The sequence below is a fragment of the Cynocephalus volans genome, chromosome 1, assembly GCF_027409185.1.
Source record: "Cynocephalus volans isolate mCynVol1 chromosome 1, mCynVol1.pri, whole genome shotgun sequence".
NCBI lineage: Eukaryota > Metazoa > Chordata > Mammalia > Dermoptera > Cynocephalidae > Cynocephalus > Cynocephalus volans.
In genome coordinates, this window is record NC_084460.1 from 295,328,737 (window position 1) to 295,348,657 (window position 19,921).

Below are 19,921 nucleotides of genomic sequence, written 5' to 3' on the forward strand. Positions count from 1 at the left end.
TTTGGGGGACCCATTTAACCCATAGCAGGGAGGCCTCCTAAGCACGTAGTTGGTATGGTGGGGTTTCAATGGGGGATCTGGGGTGGGAATTCCCAGTGGAGGGTGAGACGTGAACAGCTTCTGAGGTTTGTCTGGGGAGTGGATGCAGACTCAGCCCTGGGGCATGCTTGAAGTCAGCATCCAGACTGGGGACAGTCCTGGCACCTTTTTCTGATGGGACTTAGAAGCCACAGATGTTTTAGATCTTAGAAGCTAAAGATGGTTTTTTTTGTTGTTTGTTTGTTTTTTTTGTCGTTTTTGTGACCGGCACTCAGCCAGTGAGCGCACCGGCCAGTCCTATATAGGATCCGAACCTGCGGTGGGAGCGTCGCCGCGCTGCCAGCGCCGCACTCTCCCAAGTGCGCCACGGGCTCGGCCCAAAGCTAAAGATGTTTTTAGAGTGAAATGATACTAGAGATGTTTTGGAAGATGAATTTGGCGTTAGCCTGTGAGATGTGGTGGTGGATGGAGAACCAGGTGGTGGGGAGTTGTAGGGTGATTCTTCAGGGTTGGGGTCATAGCAGTGAAAGTGGGGAAAGAAGGGGATTTTGGAAACATAGATCCGAGAGGTCCAAAAAGGTTGATTGTCAAGATGTGGCAATAGCTAAGGGAGAGGCCTGTGGGAGAAAGAGGGGTCCATGACCCTGGCGTCTTTAATCAGATGGCAAAGACTATTTCTCCCCTCTTGTGAGCTGTGCCTAGGATGGACAAGCCCCGTACCGTTCTAGATCACATTCCCCACATACCTAATTTAGCCATCGTTGTGGGTGATGGAGTGGGCATGGTGGAGACAGCTCCCCTTTCCAGCTGACTGACTGACACATGTCTTTACCACTGTCCCTGTCAGTGCCAGCTGGGGGTGCTGCCCCTCGGGACAGGGAACGACCTGGCACGTGTGCTTGGCTGGGGCTCGGCCTGTGATGACGACGCCCAGCTCCCCCAGATCCTGGAAAAGCTGGAAAGAGCGAGCACCAAGATGTTGGACAGGTGAGTGGGACATGCTCTACCGCTGCATGAGGGGACGCTCTTTTGAGAAACAGGTCTCCTTGGCCACGTGCTCTTCACCTGGGGTCTATGGAAACCATGCACCCGCTGAAGCTATTTGTAAAAATTTGACCTGAGCATATATTCCCCTTTTCTGGTAGTCTTTGATTTTTGGTTAAATTATGAAAAGGTTAAAAACAACATGGATTAAGAACCACACCCTAGAATGGCCAGGTCTTCTCATGAGGCCAAGCCTAGGTCCGTCGGGGCTGTAGAGAACCTTTGGCTGTCTCAGCCCAGGATCTGAGGCCCCCACAGCAAAGTGCTTCTTCTCGCATATTGGAGCGATTCCATTTCCCCATATTCTGTTCTCTGAAGAGCATGTCTGGAGCAATCACCCTCTCGTGCTCAGAGGTGCGTCGGCACCCTTCTCAAGCGGCATGCTGTTAGTTCTGAGCTAGACGCATGGCCTCCCATGAACCCTGCACCTGCAGCACGTGGGTGTTGATGCGGGGGCTTCCTCATCGCGCTCAGCACCTGGAAGAGCGGATGGCAGGTGGGGTTTGAAGTGTCCCTGCTGTGTCAAGGCTGCCTCTGTTTAAGGAAGGGCTGTGTGCCTTTGGTGCCTGTGAAATGCTCATCCCCATTGGGCCATCTGGCTGCTGGCTGAGCAGTCTGCAGCTCTCTGAGGAAGGTAAATCCATTTCTCCCAGGAGGAGCCTCTTATCTCGAGGGCAGCCATTTATGGGGTGCATTTCCCCTCTTTCAGTGGAGCTGTTGTGTGTGCCCTTTTGGTTGTGGAGTGAAGACATTTGTTCTCAGGCAAGCCACAGGTCACAGAGTCCAGACAAAGGGCTTAACAGTGAAGTCCAAAACTATGCTAAGATGAAGGGCCCAGGCCAGGAAAGGGGAGGTGGTGCAGGGTCTGCCCTTGGGGGTCTGCATGTCCCCAGCCGTCCACAGCTGCCCATGCTCGTGGAGGCCTGGCTGGAGCTGACCTTGTGCGTGTGCAGGTGGAGCATCATGGCGTACGAGAGCAGACTCCCTCGGCAGGCCTCCTCCTCCACCGTCACTGAAGACTTCAGTGAGGATTCTGAGGTACTCATTGCCAGGTTGCTCTTTAAACCCTGCTTGCATGATCTCACTGTCCTCCTCGGCCCCTCTGGTGATGGGCTGTAATAGTGAGCCCCAGAGGCGCAAGTGAACTGAGGCCGAGCTAGAGGCCAGTGGATTCTAACTTCCCTTCACAGAGGACTCTTGGGCCTCGTAACCATCTAGAGGTTTCCTGGAGTTCTCACCAGGATTTGGGGGGCCCTCCTAATGAGTGTCCCTGTGACTCCTGTTCTCCTGGTGCATCCTCTCAGAGGCCCCTGTTGGGTCTGTGTTTGTCCTCCCCCTCCCCCCGATGCCCGAGTGCCCCAGCCCCCCTGCCACATCAGTCCTCTGGGACATGTGCAGTGGCCCAGGTGCCCTCCACGCCTGTTGCCCCTTCCAGTAGCTGACTCTAGTTCAGTGCCGAGTTCTTCCTGTCTGGTAGTTGTTACTGCCATGTTTTAACTCTGTGCTGTCGGTTCCCTAAGGGCACAGACTTGGTCTTCTGTATTCTATGTCCTGCACTGGGGCAGTGCTGGGCACGGCTGTGCTTGGCTCCTCTGGGCGGGCTGGCCACTAGCCAAGTGTGAGAGAGGACTCTGCCCACGGCAGTCTCTGGGTTGAGAGGGTCAAGGGCACTAGAGAGAGGGGAGCCTTTATCAGGGCCTACGGCAGCAAATGAGGTCCACAGGCCGAATCTGCCCACGTGTACTCGACAAGGCTTTCCGAGCCAAGAACGTTTTGTACATTTTTCAAGATTTTTTTTTATTTTTAAAATTGTGTGTGTGTGTATGTACACTTGTTTTCTTTTATACTTTAAAAAATTTTTTGTTTGTGTTTTCAAGATTTAAGAGGAAGAATATGTGTACAAAGCCTAGACTACTCAATATCAGGCCAGTGGTAAAGTTTGCCAGCCCTGGGGCCAGGGCCTGGAGAGAGCCATCATTACACAGGGCAGAGCTCCTGGTTCAGCAGGCAGCGAGTGGTGAAGGGGATAGCTCACAGCACGATAGAACCTACAGCCAGGTAGAAACGTGGCATCTGCTGTGAATGCAGCCCAGGTCCCGGAGCCTGCCTGCCACGGTGTTACTCTAACTGAAATGGGATTAAAGACAGAAGTTCCCAGCACAGGCTGCTGAGGTGATCTCATACTAAAGCACATGCTGTTTGTATATTTTGACATGTTCTTTTTTAAGAGTCTCCTTTTCAGTTTGTCCATGGCTTTGACCAAGCTTTTGAAATCTTTCACATAGCACTGGGGGATCTCATGTTAGCGCACGAAGCAAGTTGAGGCTTTGGCTGGCTGAGACCGTGTCTGTTAGGAAAAAGCCATCTTTCCAGGCCTGCACCAGCAGGAAGTGGGTGAGACCATCACTGGGCTCAGCATCACGGGGCTCACAATCACAGAGACTAAAAGCCCCCATGCTGTTTTGGGTTGGTTGCAGGTGCAGCAAATTCTGTTCTATGAAGACTCGGTGGCAGCCCATCTTTCTAAAATCCTGACCTCGGACCAGCACTCAGTGGTGATCTCATCAGCCAAGTGAGTGCCTGGTGGCCTTGGGGGAGGCAGGGGCTTGGCCAGCCTGAGCTGTCCCTCCAGGAGTGGCCTGTCCCTCCTGCAGAGTGCTATGTGAGACCGTGAAGGACTTTGTGGCCCGGGTGGGGAAGGCCTACGAGAAGACGACTGAGAGCTCCGAGGAGTCAGAGGCCATGGCCAAGAAGGTCCGTCCTGGGCCCCGGGTGGGAGGGGTGTCCAGACTTGGGGAAGCACGATCTCCATGCCGTGTCACTCCCCGCCCAGTGCTCGGTCCTGAAAGAGAAGCTGGACTCTCTCCTCAAGACCTTGGATGATGAGTCCCAGGCCTCGTCCTCTCTGTCCAACCCGCCCCCCACCATTGCCGAGGAGGCTGAAGATGGAGACGGGGCGGGCAGCATCTGTAGCCCCTCCGGGGACCGCTCAGTGGGGTCGGCGTGCCCGGCCCGGCCCCAGATATTCCGGCCTCGGGAGCAACTCATGCTGAGAGCCAACAGCCTGAAGAAGGCAATTCGCCAGATCATAGAGCACACGGAGAAAGGTAATCGCTGTGACAGTGGGGTGACTTTCTTTAGGCAAGCTCTGGGCATTGCTGGTTTCCCCCCGAACATGGTGATAGCCCAAAAAGAACACACTGGAAAATCCACGTGGCCTGGGACCTTCACTGTCTCCTCCCCCACTCAGACCCCCAGGCCCCTCCTCAGCAAGTTTGCTGGTCCTCGGCCATTTTCACCCTCACTTCCCTCTGAAACCTCCTTGCACCGTCTCCCTGGCTTCAGACTCCTTTCCTGCCGGGCAGGTGCCCCTGCGCCATGTCGGCGGGAACCCGGGGTTGCGGCTCCACTCCCCATGGCCCTCGCGCTGCTCCGCGCCGCTGTGCAGCGTGTCTTCCAGCCCCTCAGTCCTCCTCGCCTCCCGGGCCTGTTAGCACAGATGCCCAGGCACGGTCCTATTGACCGTGTGCGGGGACCAGGAGGAGGTGGGGGTGGGGACTGTGGGGGCTCAGCCTTGAGCCAGAGGACATTTGAAGAAATGAAGCCACGATATGAGGAGGGGACTCTGCAGCCAGGCGTTTCCGAGGGTTTAATCTTCACATGCCTGGTTGCAAACGCTCTCCTCACACAGCTGTCGATGAGCAGAATGCCCAGACCCAGGAGCAGCAGGGGTTCGTCCTTGGTCTCTCTCAGTCAGAGGAGAAGACGGATGACAGGGTGTGCCCACCGCTGTCCCACAGCGAGAGCTGCGGGGTCACCAAGGGGAGGAGTCAGCGCAAAGGTACCGTCCGCACCCATCTTTCTGCCACACTGTGGTCGGGACCGTGGTGTTGGTGACACTTGGCGAGCTTGCTGGGGGAGTTGTAGGGAGCTTCGTCACAGTCGCTTGGGCAGCGTAGCCAGATGGCAGTGCACAGCCCACGGCTTGCTCCTCTGCGTCACCTGCACGTGCACTTGAGGCATGTGCGGTTTGGTGGATGCTGGTGGAACCAGGAGACCTCCCTGGGCAGGGAGAGGACTGTCCATGGAGGAGGACTGCGTGGTGTCATTCCCTTGCTTGCTGTCCTCAGAGCCACCACGTACCCCACACGACTGCTCAGAAGGGGCTGTGCCTGGAGGGATGGGAATAGACCCCAGCACAGGCTCCTCATGTGGAGGGGCACCCTTCCGCCCAGCCTGTCCAGGCCACTGGGAGAATCTGCTCAGAGTTGACTCCATGACCTGTATTCTGTGACCACTCAGACCTCTGCATCTGTGGCGGCTTCATCTTCCCCAGTCCAGATGTGCCTAGGAGCCACCTCCTAATCCCGCCCTGCCTCGCGCAGGGCCTTTTTCCTTGTCTTGCACACTTTCCACTGGGCTGACCAGTGGTTTGTAATCTGCCCCCTTCGCTCGGCACCCCCCATCTGTTCGTTTTGCTGATGAAACCCCCAGTATTTCAGTGGTGTTCTATTTCAGACAGCCTTAAGGTTTTCTGTTCTGTTATAGTGTCTAAATCCCCATGTGAAAAGCTGATCAGCAAAGGAAGTTTGTCTCTGGGCAGCTCTGCCTCTCTTCCTCCCCAGTCAGGAAGCCGGGACTGCCTGCCTGCGCTAAACACCAAGATCCTGTACCCACGTGAGTGTCGTCCCTGCCCACCCCCAGCCCCTGTGGATCAGTGGGAGGAGGCAGGCAGTGGCCCTGAACTCACCAGCAACGGCCGGGGCCTGTCTGAATGAGTAAGATGGGGTCACTGCCTTTGGAGAGTTTGTAGGTCCATGGGAAGGAGACTTCAAAGTTAACATGATTATATGAAAAGTGCCCTTTTTAGAACCCAAGTAACTGCCTGGGAGGACCCAGAAGGACATCATTAAGTAAGAAGGTGATGCTTACATTGGGTTTTGAAGAATTAGTAGGGCTACCTGAATGAAAAGGGAGGGGTGGGCAAACTGTGACAAAGGCCAGTGAAGTCATTCCACTGTTCCTAGCATGACCGCAGAAGGCACCAATCGCTTGAGGGTTCTGGCCATCTGGAGTGTCCCTTGATGTTTATTTGTCATGAATTTAGCCTTGTGAAGCTGTGGGACTGAACTCTAAGAGGTGCATAAGAGATCATTTGGTGGAGCTTCTTACATTTGGCGAGAACTCTTTTTATAAGCCATTTTTGAGATGTCTCATAGATGTTGGTTTCTACTGCCCAGTATGTTTATTTTTGTTCCATAAATATGGTGATTGTCAAAATTTGGGCGCATTTACGCATTACTTTAGAAATGTCCGATTGTAACACGGTTCTGTGTCCATCAGCTTCAGAGACAGCAATGTGAGCTCCTCACCAGCCCCGTCTCTTGCCTTTGTCTCCCGTGCAGATGTCCGGGCCGGGATGTCTGGTTCCTTGCCTGGGGGCTCAGTCATCAGTCGCTTATTAATTAATGCTGATCCCTTTAACTCCGAACCAGAAGACCTGTGAGTATGAGGGTAACAAGTGGGCATGTTTCTTAGAAGTACGCTGGAGCATAGAAATCTGACTTGTGAATTAGCTAGAGACGTTAGGGAGCAGCTGACTAGACAGCCCTTCCCTGCCGGCTTGAGCTGCTAAGAAAACCCAGGGGCTTGGAAGGCCCAGCTGAAGGAGCACCAGGAAGCTACACCTGGAATCAGCTGCACAAAGGTGAAGGGCGGAGCCTCTTGCAGCTTGTCCCCAGCGTCCCGTAACAGCATGCACCAGTGTCCTATGAATATGCATCAGGAATTCCTGTTGGAGGCTGACTTTGTCCTAGTCCTTCACCGTCCCCTCTGGTTGTCACTCTCTGGTGATCTTGGCTGGCCCGCACTGTTAGCTCTCCTCACAACCTCTTTCTTCCTCTTGTCATTCATGCTCCTGCCTTCTTGTTAGTGATGCAGAATCAGGTTCCTGGGCTGAAAGTCCTCCAGGTGACCTTCGTCTGGCCACTTATAGCATCCCAGGGTGATGACCATCCTGTGCTTTGACCTTAAGGAGGAAGGTGTGTGCTGCTGCTCTGTGCTCCTCATGCTGGCTGCCGCTGCACCCTTGGGAATGTGGCTCCTTTCTCTGCCCACTTCCTAAGGCACTGAGGACGTTGATGCAGCATTGTGATAGAGCCATCTTGTGTATTAGAGACCATCACAGAGATGAGTGGTATTTTGAAAATCCATTCTTTTGGACTTTTCTTTCTGCTGGCTGACTGCAGGTTCTGGGCGCTGGGGGGCTAGTGGCAGTTGGTTAAAAGTTGCCAACCATTTGCATCTGGCCTGGTGGGGGACAGTGTCAAGTCTGTGGTTCACAGAGGCTGTGTGGGTTTGGGAAAGTGGAACTGTAGACTCCAGGTGCTGGCCTGGGGGGACACACAGTGTCCTGGGCCTGGTCCTGAGCCTTCCTGATGCTGTGGTCCTCAGTGAAGCCAGAGCCGCAATCCTTCTATGGGTGGTGCCCACAGGAGCCTCCTGCACGAACTTTCTCCTTCAGCTGAGATCACTGAAGCTTCTAGTTCGTGGCTAAGCCTGCTGTTCTCTTTTCTTTCTCTCCTCCCCACCTGGGAAGGCAAAAGCTGTGTTCTCTTGCTTTCCCCACAGTGGTGTGCCAGGCCCACACTGTGTGCACTCCAGCAGTTGTGGCCATCGCAGCTTGGCCTGAGGTAGGCCTCCCAAGCCTGTCGTCTCCCAGTGCATGGGAGGCTGCCAACCCTCCTCCAGGACCCAGTCTCTCTACCCCGCTCCCTTGTCCTGGGCCTGATTCTCTGGGTTAGACCTCGCTCTTTTTCCAGGACCTATAGATACTGGTTAGTCACGTGGTCCTCAGCTTAGAAACAGTTTTGTCGCCAAGCTTTGCCCTCACTTGACTGTTAGGCACTTGAAGTAGATGTATCACAAAAACACATATATGTGGTAACTGGTTCTCAGGTCAGGCTGCAAAAGCTCAGTAAGCTAAAATATATCAGAATTATGGTCCAAGCAGTGTGGCCAAGCCCATCCGCCCAATTGAGTTTCTATGAAAACTCCCAGGTGGACTCTTCTTGCTGCATCCTCTGGGTAGGGGAGCAGGGGCTCCTCCCTTCACTCCCTGTCCTGGAGGGAACACCGGTGTGACCCTGTGGCTTTGGAGGAGGCTCAGCCGTGGTGATGGGGGGAGGGTGAAGCTGGGTTTCAAACACATGAGTTTATGTGCCATAAGTTACGTTCAGTTTCGGCGCTGCTAGTGGGCGTGTAAGGTGGCGCGGCGGTCCTGGAGGACAGCCCGCAGCTGCTCAGAAGGTTAGACCCGGGGCCAGCACATGACCCGGCAGTGCTGCTCCTGGGTATATACCTAAGGGCATTGAAAATATACGTTCACACTAAAGCTTGTGAACAATTGTTGACAAATAACCAACAGGTGAAACATCCCAAATGTCTTATCAGCTTATGAGCAGATAAACAAAATGTAGTATGTCTGTAAAGTGGAATATTATTTGTCAGTGAAAATGAAGTACTGACACGTGGATGAACCTTGAAAACACCATGCTAAGGGAAAGGAGCTGGACGCAGAAGACCACACGTTGTTTGACTCCATTTATGTGAAATGTTCAGAGTGGGCACATTTGCAGAGACAGGAAGTAGATGAGCCCGGGGCTGGGGAGTTGGGAACTGAGGCCAGAGCGAACAGGCTTTCTCTGGGGGCTGGTGAGAAATTCTGAAATCGATTGTAGTGGTGGTTACATGACTGTGAATATACTAAAAACCATTGAATTGTACATTCTAAATTGGAAAATGTGAATTGTATCTCAGTAAAGCTCTTAACCGAAAAAGAAAAAAAGGTGTCAGTTTTGCCCTAAGGAGGAAATGCTGAGAGGATGGGAGTCTGTGAAAGAAAACTTCTAAGCAGACCTGTTGTAATTGATTTAAAACTCAACTTTGCAGAGAGTATTATACAGAGAAGTGTGTCATGAACAACTATTTTGGCATTGGCCTGGATGCAAAGATATCTCTGGACTTTAACAACAAGCGTGATGAGCACCCAGAGAAATGCAGGTAGGTGACAGACTAGTGAGTATGCCTGTCCTTTGCTTCTTTGTGGCTTTTTCTTCGAGTTAGTAGGTAATTTCTGGAGTCAGTAGGTTAAAGTGTGTGCAGCATACTAAGGCAGAGACAGAAATGGGGCCCAGGCTTCCTTGTCAGAAGCAGGAGTGCTTTCACAGAGGTGTTGAGGAAGCAGGTGACAGTGCAGAAAGCCAGCTCGAAAGAGGGTTGGCCAGGTCGGGGCAAATTGACCCTCAGAAAGCCAGTGACCATGGTCGACTGGAATGGGCCGTGTCTCTTAATGAGAGTCATGAGTCTGCGATGCCCTGGTATGGGGTCAGGTGCCATAAAGCATGCTGAGCAGTGATTGTGCCAGCTAGTGTGTTCCCCGCATCACTGTGGGGAAGCCTGTGTGTTCATCAGCGAGCCATGTTGCCCTCACTTCACATAGGTAGGGCCGGGGTGGGAACACACTCTGCGGGAGCTGCTCAGGTCTTCCCTTAGAATTACCGTGGACTCCATCCTCCTAGCCTGGGGACAGGACAGAGAAATGGAGAGGGTCCCTCCCAAGCTTTCCTCTTGGGCTGAAGAAGAAATTCCCTCTTCTCTGTGGAAACACGAGAAGTGGGGAATGAATGTCTCTCCCCCAGCCCCAGTGATCTGGAGGAGGCCGGTCCGCCTTGACATTCTTAGGAGAACTTAGGGGACTAGGGAGAGGGGGATCCTGGTGTGGCGGCTGGAGCAGTTTGTGCAGAGAACGGTCATTGATGCAGGAATCAGGACGCCTTTGCTGGGGTCTTCATCTGGTGGGTTGGGATCGACCTGAGTAAACGAGCCCCGTGACTCTGCGTGGCCTCTGCCCTCTGTGTATTGCCACTGCCACCTCGAGAGGGGCTGCTGGGGGAGCAGATGGGAGGGAGCCGCCCCTCACACCTGCGGGGCTGGCTTAGTCACTGCTCTATATGTAAAGCAAAATCAAGCATGAAAATTCAAAAAACCGTTTTGAATTCTAGGGCCGTGCCATGTCCCTAGGGATGTCCCTGTTATACAGCACATGATGGTGAACTTGAATCATTAAAAAATTTTTGTTAGTCCAAAAATAACTAGAAAAGGTATTAAAATACATATGATTTAGCAGAATAAAATAGGTGAGGAACAGGGGCGTCTATAGCACAGTTGAACCCTGGTATAACCTTTCTTGACATTGTGTTGAGAGCTTTGAAAAGGTCTCTTTAGAAAAATCCCATTTCTACAAATCTGTCCTAAAGAAGTCATGGGAAATGTCGGTCAAGAGGTGAGTACAAGAGAGTTCACTGCGGTGTAGTTTGTGGCACTCAGGAGTGGGAGCAGCTGAGCCTGGTCAGGGTTGATTAGATAATTTATGGTAGAAAAATGCCTGGCTAGGATGGTCATGACTGTGAAGGGCACAGGTGACCGGGGCAAGTGTTTGCAGCACAGTGTGGACAAGGTAGGCTGTGAAACGATGCAGATAGTGTCCCAACTGGGAGTCAGCACCTACAGGCGACGGAGAAAGTGCACAGGTCGTCCTCAGTACCCGTGGGGTAATAACTAGGGGCGTTGGGGTTGCAAAGGTCATTTTCTCCTTTGTGCTTTTCTGTATTTTCCACATTTTCTATGCATACTTTTATAGCCAGAAAAAAAATCACGATGTATAAAATTTTTGTGAGGTTCTGTAATGTTTGAACTTTATTTGCCTTTCAGGTTACAATTACTTTCTTGGTAAAATGTTACTTTGTATCAGAATTTCCTGTTGGTTAATGTGTCTCTCTGTGCATATCTGTGGTAACAAGAATGTGTCCTCCTTACCTTCAGGGGTGACTGCTGTAAGTCATTGCTGAGTCTCACTGGTGTGTGATCAGGAGCCATTCCAGCCTTCACATCAGTGACTCGGGTTGACTGTGTGAGAAAGCCAAGACCCATTTCCAGCCTTTGCTTCTGTTCCAGGAGTCGAACCAAGAACATGATGTGGTATGGAGTCCTCGGTACCAAAGAGCTGCTGCACAGAACCTACAGGAACCTGGAGCAGAAGGTGTTGCTGGAGGTGAGCTTTAGGCTCCGCGGCACTTGCAGGTGGCTCCCTGCCACAGCTGCTGCCAGAGGCCTGTTCTCTGCAGCCGTGTCGCACTGTATGCACACTCCCTGGGGAGCCTCGCGCTGCGCTGAGGCTGCTGGGGTGGACACCGTGCACAGGGACTGGCTGACGCGTGCACCTCTCTTTCTCTCCTCCTGCATTTCTGCTGCTCAGTGTGATGGACGACCCATCCCGCTCCCCAGTCTTCAGGGAATCGCTGTGCTTAACATTCCCAGCTATGCCGGAGGGACCAACTTCTGGGGGGGCACCAAGGAGGATGATGTAAGCACGGGGGTGTAGAAGTATGGGGTGGCTCGGGGGGGAGGAGCAGCCGGAGCAGTGTGGCACTCTCTTGTGACTCGGGCAGACAGAAAGCCTCCCTTGTGCTGGCCTTCGGCGTGCCGTGGAGCAGGACGTGGATGGGGCCCTTCGCCTCCAGGCACATCATCTGGAGGGCCGAGCAGGGCAATGCCATCAGTGAGGGACGAGATGGGATGTGCGAGGGGTCAAGGCAGGCTTCTGGGAGGCTGAGGCCCACAGGATGACTCGGAGTTGGCCAAATCAGGTGGACGGGGGTGGGGTGGGGGGAGGCTGTTGCAGGCAGAGGGAACAGCAGATGGAAGGCTCAGAGGTGAGACAGGGCAGAGGGCGTGGAGGCTGTGGGGGAGACCCCCTGACCGCAGTGGGCAGTGGGTGAGTAGAGAGAAATTGGGGTCTGTAGGGGCCTGGATCATGCCGGGTGATGTGAACCAGGGGAAGAAGTTTGGAATTTGTGCTAAGAACCCTGGGAAGGTATTGGTAGGTTTTAACCAGGGGAATGGCTTTCTTTGTTTTTAATGGCTGCTAGAAGTAGTCAGCACTTACTGAACAATTAATATGTGCTGGACGCTGTTCTAAGCACTCTACATGGATGAACATTCAGTCCTCCTAACAACCCCTTGAGGAGAGCCAACGTTACCTCCGTTTTACACAGCAGGAAGCTGAGTAAGAATGAAATTAGGTAACTTGCCCAAGAGCACATGGCTAGTAAGTGGCAGGGCCTGTAACAGACCCCTCAGTAATGCATTTACCTGCATTTAGTTCTGCACCACCTCTGTTACAAACGCAGTGGCCATAGTGTAGGACTGGCCCAAGGGTCAGAAGAACAAGTGTGGGGGAGCAACATGTTTGGGGAATTGTGGGGCAGAGGTCAGCTGTCATGCTGGCCCTTGCAGACTTTTGCAGCTCCGTCATTTGATGATAAGATTTTGGAAGTGGTGGCCGTGTTTGGCAGCATGCAGATGGCTGTCTCTCGTGTGATCAAGCTGCAGCATCACCGGATCGCACAGGTAATGGCCGTGGGCTGGAGGGGTCTGGCTAGTCCCCTCCTGGGTCCCACACACATTTGGAGAGGCAGGGCCCGGCTGAGAACCTGCTCAGTCGCTCTTAACTCACAGAGACCTGAGGAGTTGGCACTTCCCCAGGACCACGTGCCACCTTGGTGTGGGGCTCTGAACAGCCCTTGGCCCTGCGTCGTGGGCTGGAGCCCTTTTCATGGACTCCATGAGACTGTTAAACTCTCAAAAAATCTCTTTCAAAACTTGTGTCCACCTGACCTGTGCTCTCCGTGCTTGACTTTCTCCTGCTGAGGAGGGATGAGGTGGGGAAGCCCCAGGCTGCACTGCCCATGTGGCAGTGGGTGGGAGCAGCAGCCAGAGGGTGGGGACGGAGCCCGAGTCTCTGTGGTGGGTGGGAGTGGTTTCCAGCCTGGGGTTCTTGAACGGTTGCTGTGGGGCCCAGCTGGGGAGGGGATAGAGGGCAGGGCTCCTACTTACTTATTTCTACAGCAGAGGTGCACTGGGTAGGGTCTCTCTGCCTGGCCGGGGGTGCTGATAACACTCACAGGCTGGAGCCCCAGGCCGGGATTGCTCTGTTCGGGTTGTCTGCATGGGGCAGGGCTTGGTGGGTGGCTGGTGGCAGCCACTCCCCCCACCCTGGGTTCTGACGCCTGTATCTGAGCACCAAGTTCTCCTGCACCGGCTGACCCCAGATGCTTGTCTGCTCGGTAAGGGCACAGTGGGTGGGTGGAGAAGAGCCACCAAGGGGAGCAGTGGTCTGATGGGTGTCCTGAGGGGCAGGGGAGGGGCTGGCAGTGCTTTAAAGCCCCTGGAGGTTTTGGCTCCACACACAAGTGAGGGCTGTGGTGTTTGCTCAGTGTCGCACAGTGAAGATTTCCATCCTGGGGGATGAGGGCGTGCCTGTGCAGGTGGATGGAGAGGCCTGGATCCAGCCCCCAGGGTACATTCGGATTGTCCACAAGAACCGGGCCCAGACGCTGACCAGAGACAGGGTAAGAACAGCTGCCTGCAGCACCTCTGGGGGCAGGGGCAAGGGTGGGTCCTTGGGCTCGTCTGTGCACTTTTAAAAGAAGAGCCAAAAACAACAAAAAGGAAAAAAAACAAAAAAAATAAGAGCCAGGATTTTTCATATTTTCTTCTAGGATTTTTTATTTAAGGCACAACGATTCAGCTAATAGGACAGTGATGTTTTTGGGCCAACTCTGTGTTTCTCCCTTTCCTAGCTGTCATGTTAGATGTGTGCTCTGCTCCTGGGAGCAGTAGAAAGCGTAACTCTGGGCTCTCGCATCCTAGGCGTTTGAGAACACCCTGAAGTCCTGGGAGGACAAGCAGAGGGGTGAGCTGCCCCGCCCGCCCTCTTTCTCTCTGCACCCCGAGATCCTGTCTGAGGAGGAGGCTACCCAGATGGACCAGTTCGGGCAGGCGGCAGGGGTCCTCATTCACAGGTGAGCTCCACCGTGCTCCCAGGGCCCTGAGGGCTCCAGGACACCACACTCCTGATGGCATGCAGGCCTGGAGTGCTGCCCCCAATCAAGGGTGGGGCCTGTTTCTTCTTGCCCTTGGTGTGGGTTTCTTTCCTGATGGTCTTCTAGAGATTGCTCCAAGTTTGCATAGATGGAGACCTAAAACTACCACAGTGGTTTTCAGAGCCCCTCCTGGATTCCTAAGAGTGGTCTACTGCCTGCCACCTTCAGTCTGCCTTCACTTTATCTCAGAGAGCAGGTTACTCTCTGATCTACATTTATTTAAAAAAATAGAGACAACCACAGAGGCATTTCCTCTTACCCGCCTTTGAGAAGCAGCTCCTGGAGCCACTGTGGCCCTGCGGTACAGTAGTCAACACTGTCCCCTGTGTACTCTCCCTGCTGCCCCTGTGTCCGCTGCAGCGGCACCTGCTCCAGCAGGCCATGCTGAGCCCCTCCGTTGCCATGTCCAGCAAACCTGTCCAGCATTTCCACCTCTTTTAGCCGCACTGCACCTTCCTGCCTCAGCACTCTGCCCCCTTTCTCCAGGCCACACTCCGGCTGGTGCCTCCCATCCCTTTCTTCTCCCCATTGTTAAACCAGGATTGTCCCCTTTGTACAGAGTGGCAGGTAGGCTCTAGGACAGATCTGGGCACATTCAGGGTCTGCGTGGCATATCGTGGGTGCCCGTGGACTTGCTTGGGTCTCACTGCGGGGCTCTGGGCAGCAAACTGCTGTTGCCCACTTGCCATTTTACATGGGGCTTTGCCCCATTTTGTGATTTTCCTCCCTGGGAAAACTTGGGTTTTGACATCAACTTTTCCTCCTATGCCCTCCTCTGTTTGCATAGGTCAGAAAATGATTTGCAAGGTTGCCTGTGAGTGGCTGTGACTGTGAGGAGTCATTATGGCTGAGCCATGGTCCCCCTTGGCCTGCTGGACCAGCCCCTGAACATCTGCCCTCTGGTGGTTCCTTGGCCATGTTCAGATGAGTGATGTGAAAGGCCACTTTCTCATTGGCCTAATGTGTGCATGCATTTTTCTCTCTCAAGTATCCGGGAAATAGCTCAGTCCCACCGAGACGTGGAACAGGAACTTGCTCATGCTGTCAACGCCAGCTCCAAGTCCATGGACCGCGTGTATGGCAAGCCTAGAACTGCCGAGGTACCTGGTCTTTTCAGGGCTGGCTCCTCCTTGGTGTCTGTAGCTCGGCCTTCAACATGGATATCTGTTTGGTTCCCCTTAGGGATTGAACTGCAGCTTTGTCCTGGAGATGGTGAATAACATCAGGGCTCTGCGCAGTGAGACGGAGCTGCTGCTGGCTGGGAAGATGGCCATGGTAAGCTGATGCCTGGTGAGCAAGGCTCTGGCTGTTGTGAAGAGAATGCTGGCGAAGGCCACTGGGCACGGGGGCAGCACTGAAGTTTTAGTCCAGCATCCCTGGCCTCAGGGAGGGAACTGAGGGGTCATCTGTTCTGACCACGGGGCTGGGGCTCTGGCTCACATCCTTCTGGCAACATCTCAGCCAGGTTATCTTTAGCATGTCAGAGACTTCTGCAACAGGAACGTCCTTCTTGTCGTAGACAGAAAATATATTTCTGCCTAAGAAATCTGTAGGTGCAAACCTTCCTCCTGCGGCTGAGAGCCGGCTGTATTCTCCAGTGTGCCTGGCTCGGTGCCACCCTAACTTGACCCTACAAAACCGGCTGATAGGTCAATCCTGGGGAGCCATGGCGAGTGTGTGTGTGTGGGGATGTTGCTGAATTGCAGAAGCAGCTACAATAGGAAGAGGCCTGAGAGATGGCCTGGCTAACCTCCTTGTTTCAAAAAAACAAACGCATAGAAGGGACTTGCTAAAAGTCCTGCGGCTGGAGAACCCTAAGTCTGGGGTCTGTACTCCCCTCTTCACCCTTGATGTTGCGCTGCTCCTGAGCACCACAGCCACCGGGTGCTGCCTCCCTGCACTTCCTGTGCTTGGCCCTGTCTGCTTTCTGACAGGGAGCCTAAAGGAGAATGGAACAGCTTGTGTCAGCCCTGCTAAATGATTTCTTTATTTACAAAAAAAAGTTTTATTCTCTCACCTGGCACTGTATAGAAAGGGAGGTCTTGGATTTGGCCCTGTATCTGGTGCTCTGTGACTTAGTTTCTGAAAAGTTTTTGTAAGAACTCTCTGAGAGGAGCTTGGCTCCGGGCAGACCTCATGCCTGCCTGGGGCTTTGCTGGACCCCAGTGCGCCCATTGATCAGCAGCTGCATCTCTCTGTCCCTCCCCTGGAGCAGCAGTTGGATCCCCCTCAGAAGGAGCGGCTCGGAGCTGCTCTTGCCGAGATGGACCGACAGCTCAGGAAGCTGGCTGACACCCCCTGGCTCTGCCAGCCCGTGGAGCCTGGTGAGGAGGAGGTACGTGGATCTCAGGGTTTGGGAGCCTGCTGGATGTGATGGCTTTCACATTCAGAGATGTGCTCAGTGTGGCCTGTACAGTGTTGGGATTAAGAGAGCGTTGATCTTGTAGTCCCTGATTTGCGTTCTCAAGGCTTCTCTGTTAAAATGTTCTTCATGGCAGAGAGAGGCTTTGGCAGGTAGGAAGGAGTCGGGGGTTGGAATTGAGAGTGACCCTTGATGACCAGGCACACATTGTCCTCTGAAATAGAACTGCAGGGCAGGCTGGGAAGTAGGTGGAAGGAATCCAGGAGAGGGTAGCCCCTGGGCAGGGACAACCCTAGACTGCCTCTTGGCTTCCTTCTTCTCAGGGGTAGAAGAGAAGGGGCCAGGAGAAACATTCCCCTTGGGTAATACAGTCACAGAAGATACGGAACTGCTAGACGCTAAACATGGGCACCCCTGCCCAGCTTAGATTGTTAGACCTGTTGGCAGCAATAGGGTGAGGGTACACAGTTGGGCAGCAGCAGATTTGCATGTTCTTCTAGGGATACTCAGGCATTTGGTGACACATGCAAAAACCCGTCATGAAAAACTGACTGGAGGTCTTCAAGCCAATTGACAAAACTCAGCAACTTAAGAATGGGCGTGTTTTGGTATAAAAGGATAGGGCAAGCTCATCAAAATGGTTTAAAGAGTTCATTGTGAATGTGATACAAATTTCACTTGAGATTATTAAAATAATATAAAATATTCAGTGAAGCCAGTGAAGTGGACAGTGAGGTGGGAAGGCTGGGAAGAGGTCATGGACAGGGGACAGAAGCATGTTAAATTCTTCATCTTAAGGTGGAAGAAAGTTAAAAATGATATTCTTGACTTTTGGTAATTAGAGAAGTGTAGAGTTAATGATGTTTTTAGAAACTTGAAGGTAGTTTTCAATAGAATTGAAAAGATTTTTGTCTTTCCAAATCAGGAAAAGATAAAATATAATCTATATTGTAAAAGAGAATAACGTACTAGCAAAGATATAGCTAATAGCATAAAAATAAGACAATAGAAAAATGATAGTTTTTTCTTAAAAGCAAGTTATTCTAAGATGTGCTAAAAAAAGAAGCTTAATTATATATTGCTCACAAGGGCCCTGTTTTCTCTCCTATATCTCCAGTGAAAACTTACAAAACAGAAAGATTAAACAATTCCAATAAAACACAATAAAAAAAGATCCAAAGTAACAGTATTAATATAAAAGTAGAATTGTATGCGTAATACAAAAATGGTAAAAAGAGGATCATTTTATATCGCTAAATTATAAATGTTATTATATGTAGTTATAAACTCATGATTATAAGAGTCATAAAATTGTGTACCAAGTAATAAGCATCCTAAATGAATTATTAAAGTGTTTTTTATTTCCCATTTGTGTATGGTGTTTTTGTAATTACCTTTTTTGCTGACTTGTAACTTTATTTTACTGTGCTCCGAGCCAGTCTGTACGTTACCAGTCTTTTGAAATTTCTTGACCCATTATGTGTGCTTAATATTTTTAAATGTACCTTGTATGCAGTTGTGTTGTTATATCAAGTCTCTACTGAAAATTTTTTTCGTCTTCTTGATCTATCACTTACTATATAACTCTTTTACTGTGATTGTAGATGTCTCAATTTATCTTTGTGATGTTTATTTTTTTTTGTATTTTGAGGCTGTGTTATTGGGGGCACATAGGTTTTGTCTTTATGTAATAACCCTTTTTATCTTTAGTAATTATTTTTATAGTCTGTTTGCTTGGCATATTCTTTTTCACACATTTAAGTTTTATTTGTTATGTCTCTCTTATAAATAGCATATCACAAAGTGACACATTGTTACCTCCATGTGTCCCTGAGAGTGCTCTGTGGGGAGGTGGCTGCTGATGACAGTTGCTGAGAGCAGGGACTGCACTCCTGTGTCACTCAACTGCTCATCCTCTGCTATTCTGCCTTGGGGAGTGTATTCCAAGGGAAGAATGCAGAATACAGGAAAAGCTTTATTTTTTATTTTTTTTTTTACAATGGTTACATTTTTTTTTTATTGAGTCATAATTCATTATGCATATTTTTGGGGTTCAACATTGACATTTTGATCAAATCAATATTATTAGCATATATATTATTACAAATCATACTTATTCTTAATGCCCCTTATCCAGTCTCTCCCTCTCCCCCCTCTGATAATCCTAGATTTCTTCTCTCCTTTTTTTTTTTTTTTAAAGATGACCGGTAAGGGGATCTTAACCCTTGACTTGGTGTTGTCAGCACCACGCTCTCCCAAGTGAGCCACGGGCTGGACCTTCTTCTCTCCTTTTAATAGAGTGAAAGATTTATTTAGAAAGATACTTGTAATGCTAATAATCAAAGCCTAGAAATCCTACACTAGAAAATTGACTAAATAATTTATTTCAATAATCTTCGTTTAATGGACTATGATACTGTTGCTTAATATTTACAAAAAGTGTTTTAATGACATAAGTGCACACTGTAAAGTGAAAAAAGTGGACACTATGATCACTTTTAAACCACTTATGAAAGGCATTAAAATCAACAATAAATACAAAAACAAATAAGGAAACCAAACTTTTAAAGAACGAAGCGTGCCTTCCTAGCCCCTCCTCGTCCGCCTGCCACCCGGCCTCTGATGGAGGGAGGGGTCAGTGAGGCCTTGATAAATTGGTGTCTGATTCTCAGTGTTCCCTGCTCTCCCTGACAGAGCGTGATGATGGACCTTTCCAAACGCAGCCGCAGTGGTAAATTCCGCCTCGTGACCAAGTTTAAAAAGGAGAAGAACAACAGGAACAAAGAAGCCCACAGCAGCCTGGGAGCCCCGGGTACCTGCCCCTGTCCCGCGCGTCTGGCGGCCCCCGCCAGCTGTCCTGCCCAGTGCTCCTGGTCTCTGCTTTCTCCCTTGGCCTTGCTGCTCTTCCCCCATGGTCCCTGGGCCGTGACCACAGTCATGTGGTTGCACTGGCCTCTAGCTACACAACGACACCCTTGCTTGCTTCCCCTCTCTGCATTTGGGCGTTGACTGTTGTCACACCCTGCCCTGAACAAGCTCTCCATGGAGACTCCAGGGTGACAGGCTACCGAGCTGTCTTGCCTGCCCTGAATTGGGGGTTTCAAAGTGGGGAGGAGGACAGCAGAGGTGACAAAAAACCTGGAGACACAAAACTCTGACCTCAGACTGTGCTGGGCCCGCTGCGCCTGCCCCCTCTGATGGGCCTCTGCTTCTTGTTTAATCGATTCATTGGTCAAGGTCCCTAGGCCACCAGTGATTGTGGGTGATGAAATCAATGGAAAGTGGTTCTGAAGGACATTTTTCCTTTGGGTCAGTAAATCGGGGCTTAAAATCTGTCTGAAGTGTCAGCCCTGAGCACTGAGGCTGTGTCTAGTGTTCTTGGGCACCGGGTGGGCTCCACACCTGGATTTTGGGGGTGTATTTGCTGCCAGTAAGGGCAGCTCCCTTGATTTTTTTCTTGGCATGTTTATTC

General features: G+C 51.5%; 1 protein-coding gene across 13 annotated transcripts in view; it reads left to right on the forward strand.

The window, feature by feature from the left end:
- Positions 1 to 19,921, forward strand: part of DGKD (diacylglycerol kinase delta) — a 109,750-nt gene that overhangs the window by 85,628 nt on the left and 4,201 nt on the right. For all 13 annotated transcript variants that reach the window (XR_010022977.1, XM_063091267.1, XM_063091239.1 and 10 more), the window contains 18 exons: positions 887 to 1,026; positions 2,037 to 2,121; positions 3,561 to 3,655; positions 3,738 to 3,837; positions 3,917 to 4,190; positions 4,775 to 4,924; positions 5,632 to 5,760; positions 6,489 to 6,585; positions 9,034 to 9,144; positions 11,098 to 11,194; positions 11,399 to 11,506; positions 12,439 to 12,552; positions 13,419 to 13,553; positions 13,855 to 14,006; positions 15,076 to 15,187; positions 15,270 to 15,362; positions 16,303 to 16,422; positions 19,144 to 19,261. Coding sequence is in view for 12 of the 13 variants with exons in the window: in XM_063091267.1 (XP_062947337.1) it covers positions 887 to 1,026; positions 2,037 to 2,121; positions 3,561 to 3,655; positions 3,738 to 3,837; positions 3,917 to 4,190; positions 4,775 to 4,924; positions 5,632 to 5,760; positions 6,489 to 6,585; positions 9,034 to 9,144; positions 11,098 to 11,194; positions 11,399 to 11,506; positions 12,439 to 12,552; positions 13,419 to 13,553; positions 13,855 to 14,006; positions 15,076 to 15,187; positions 15,270 to 15,362; positions 16,303 to 16,422; positions 19,144 to 19,261 (2,230 nt within the window). In the remaining variant the exon portion in view is untranslated. The remainder of the gene's footprint in view (positions 1 to 886; positions 1,027 to 2,036; positions 2,122 to 3,560; positions 3,656 to 3,737; positions 3,838 to 3,916; positions 4,191 to 4,774; positions 4,925 to 5,631; positions 5,761 to 6,488; positions 6,586 to 9,033; positions 9,145 to 11,097; positions 11,195 to 11,398; positions 11,507 to 12,438; positions 12,553 to 13,418; positions 13,554 to 13,854; positions 14,007 to 15,075; positions 15,188 to 15,269; positions 15,363 to 16,302; positions 16,423 to 19,143; positions 19,262 to 19,921) is intronic.